Source organism: Wickerhamomyces anomalus, assembly GCF_001661255.1.
Source record: "Wickerhamomyces anomalus NRRL Y-366-8 unplaced genomic scaffold WICANscaffold_2, whole genome shotgun sequence".
Taxonomy (NCBI): domain Eukaryota; kingdom Fungi; phylum Ascomycota; class Saccharomycetes; order Phaffomycetales; family Wickerhamomycetaceae; genus Hansenula; species Hansenula anomala.
In genome coordinates, this window is record NW_017567111.1 from 1198157 (window position 1) to 1201166 (window position 3010).

Sequence of the window (3010 nt, forward strand, 5' to 3'; positions counted from 1 at the left end):
TTCCCTAATCTTAAACTCAAAAGCAAATTCAACAAATAAACACCACTCCAAGTTCTTTCTCTCAATTTAATCTCATGTTCCATCAATTTTTGATTGTTATTAATCATCAATCTTGTATCGACAGCCATTCTTGAAGCACTTGAAGTTAAAACCCATGCTGAATCCCATTCACCAATCTCATAGTAAAATAAACCTAATAATAGCATTGATTGAATAGTCTCAATAGTGGAAGTTGTTGTTGTTTCTAATGCAATAACTGAGTTTCTAGCACAATTTAAACTCAATATTTTACTTTCTTCATTTATAAAACCATTGAATTTAAATTGACCTAATGCTAAAATAGCCCAGATCAAACCAATGAAATTCCCATCAATGTTTGGATCTTTGACGTTGGATTTATGTGTATATCTAACAATAGCAAATCTATTAACCATAGGTAACCAAGGATGAACAACTTGAAAATATGAATCAACCAATTTTCTAGTATTTAGAGGAAATTGTAAAATTTCAGTAGGTAATGAATTTTTAGAAGTTGACTTGATATTGAATAGTGAACCAACTCTGAATGGAGATTTTGAAGTTGGTGGTAAGGTTTGAACATAATGTTGAATTGCAGTTGGTGAAAATGTTGAATTCGAAGATGATAACCCTTTATATTGTAATGCAATCTTGTTGAAATTCAAAGCAGCATCTATATTTGGACGGGAATGAGTTGGTGATTTGGTATCATTACTTGAGTTCGATCTTTTAAGTTCTTCACCTCCAGTAGTTGGATCTTCTTCTTTGGCATTGGAATGTCTTTTTGATAGTCTTTCTGGTGATGATTCTGTACCTCCTTCTTTATGAGAAGTTTTCAAAGGTTTCAAGTTTGGGTCTTTGAGATCCAAGTTCAAGCTTGGTAAATCATTCAATAAACAATGTGTAAACAATGGTTTGATGTTTGAACTTTCATGCCAGGTGGTATTCAAATCATTTATTTGACTGAAAAATTCATTCTTAACTTCAGGATCTGTTAACAAATTTGTCAACTTCAACAAGACTGAATCATCTTCAGTAAATAACTTTGTCAATAATAATTGTAATAGCAAATTCTTTGTCTCCAATTCTTTTGTATAACCACTTGGAATACCTCTTTTCTTGTTAGAGTCACTATAGACACAAGTTTCCTCATTCAAGATACAAGAAGTGCACGGATTTTTCCCATTACATTTGGCTTTTTTGGAACGACAGTTATCACAGGCTTTGCTTATTCTTCTTCTCTTGATTGATTGTTGAGATTCACCAGCGGCTGAACCAGCACGTCGAGCAGATGAGCTGACACCTTGTTTTTGACTTGAACACATGATTTTGAATTGATAACGTAGCTGGATCTGATACAGGAGACGTTTGACACAGTATTAAATTCTAAAACAGTTTGACAGCTATTATTGCATTATTGGATGCACTTGATCTCAGCACGTCCTTTGTTGACTTTATCCACAAGTGGGCTGACACGAATTTCTTTAAATATATAACCAGCTGGCACAGCTTCTGAAATGATTAGTAAAGAGGCCTAGAATGAATTGAGCCATTAGTAAAATATATTTCCTTCGGAATCGTTGGTGGAATGTATTAGTATCCCAGTTTGGTTCTGGGCTTTTGATCACTAGATAGCTGAATTTCAACTTTTTACCACGGAAACAAACTTCCGGGTCTTGATAATCGGGAAAATATTTAAGCGATGACCAGGGTCAGTGCTTTGGGGCTGGAGGGTATACGTTTAAGCGGGTGAGAAATGAGTATGGCTGGGATATTAAATGTTTATGCGACAGTGTATATTTGTATGATGCTTTATTTGGAGTCTAGATCAGTGAAATACAATGTTTTATTAATGTTTGATTCTTGGTGTTTAAGGACCTCATTTTGTTGTTTCACACTTCTGCCATTGCTGAGAGTGTCAATATCAACACTAAACTTTAGTACTTACGTACATAATAACATTTCTGAGGTTAAGAGCTTGATCTTCTCGAAACTTGGGTTCTGATTGAGGTCATTCTACTAGCTAACAACCACTGAACACCATTTATATATAACAATTAGCGATATCTGACCTTAACAACCAGCTTTGAACACGGCTTAATTACTGAAAACCGAAGAATGCTGCTAACTTCTTTGTAAGCTAATGACCCCATATAGATCTTTACTTTAGTCGTATCTAATCGTGCTTTTTATAGAGTTTTATTTACCTATAATTGATGGTTGGAAATTTGATCATTTGGTTTCTGCTTGACAGAGGCGACTGTCAATATATCACGTGTCTGTAACTACACTACCGCTTACGTCCTTAATAAGATGGCAACTATTTTACTTGATACAGTCTCTATGCAAACAATAAATTTCACAAACTGCTCTACACAAACATACTGCTAGTTCAAGTTATCTATTTCAATTGAACTGGACACTTTGTGTATTGTGGTTTCTCAGAACTCAGACCTTATACGTTGTTTGGAGATTTTGTGTGGTGCTGTCCATTTCGCATTTTGTCGCCTTCAGAATTTCAGAGTTTGACAGAATATCCTCTACTGTGTGTATATAAGGTAATTCCGATGTTCTATTAATATACATATAATGTTACAATTAGTGGATTCTTGATTCTTCTTATAGTTGATGTGAAATGTTGAGTATTGATGAATTGTGCATAATTGGTTATTCTGGTTATGTAATACCTGACATTCCCCCCCTCATTTCTGAGTATTTATTGAATGTAATAATATTAAATATGATGAAACTTGATTTGGAACTATATTGTGTTGTCTTTTGTTAACCGGTGTTCAATTGGTTGTGATTGAATATGAAAGAATGAGTGAAGTACCTATAGATTTAAAAAGAAATGATTCTTGAATGGTGTGGAGGTTAATGTCTTTTGAATTTCAGGACCTGAGTATTTCTTGGTGAGAAAATCTGAGCAGTTTGAGATACCTGAAATATGATGGAATGTAACAATGTTATCTTCTTTGTAGCATTTAAGTTG

At 34.0% G+C, this 3010-nt stretch overlaps 1 protein-coding gene across 1 annotated transcript; it reads right to left on the reverse strand.

The window, feature by feature from the left end:
• Positions 1-16: 16 nt before the first annotated feature.
• Positions 17-1343, reverse strand: WICANDRAFT_61628 (uncharacterized protein; the record flags this gene model as incomplete). The annotated part of the gene is made up of 1 exon (XM_019183220.1): positions 17-1343. A coding segment is annotated over one exon (1327 nt), but the record flags the coding sequence as incomplete, so codon positions are not given.
• Positions 1344-3010: the final 1667 nt, after the last annotated feature.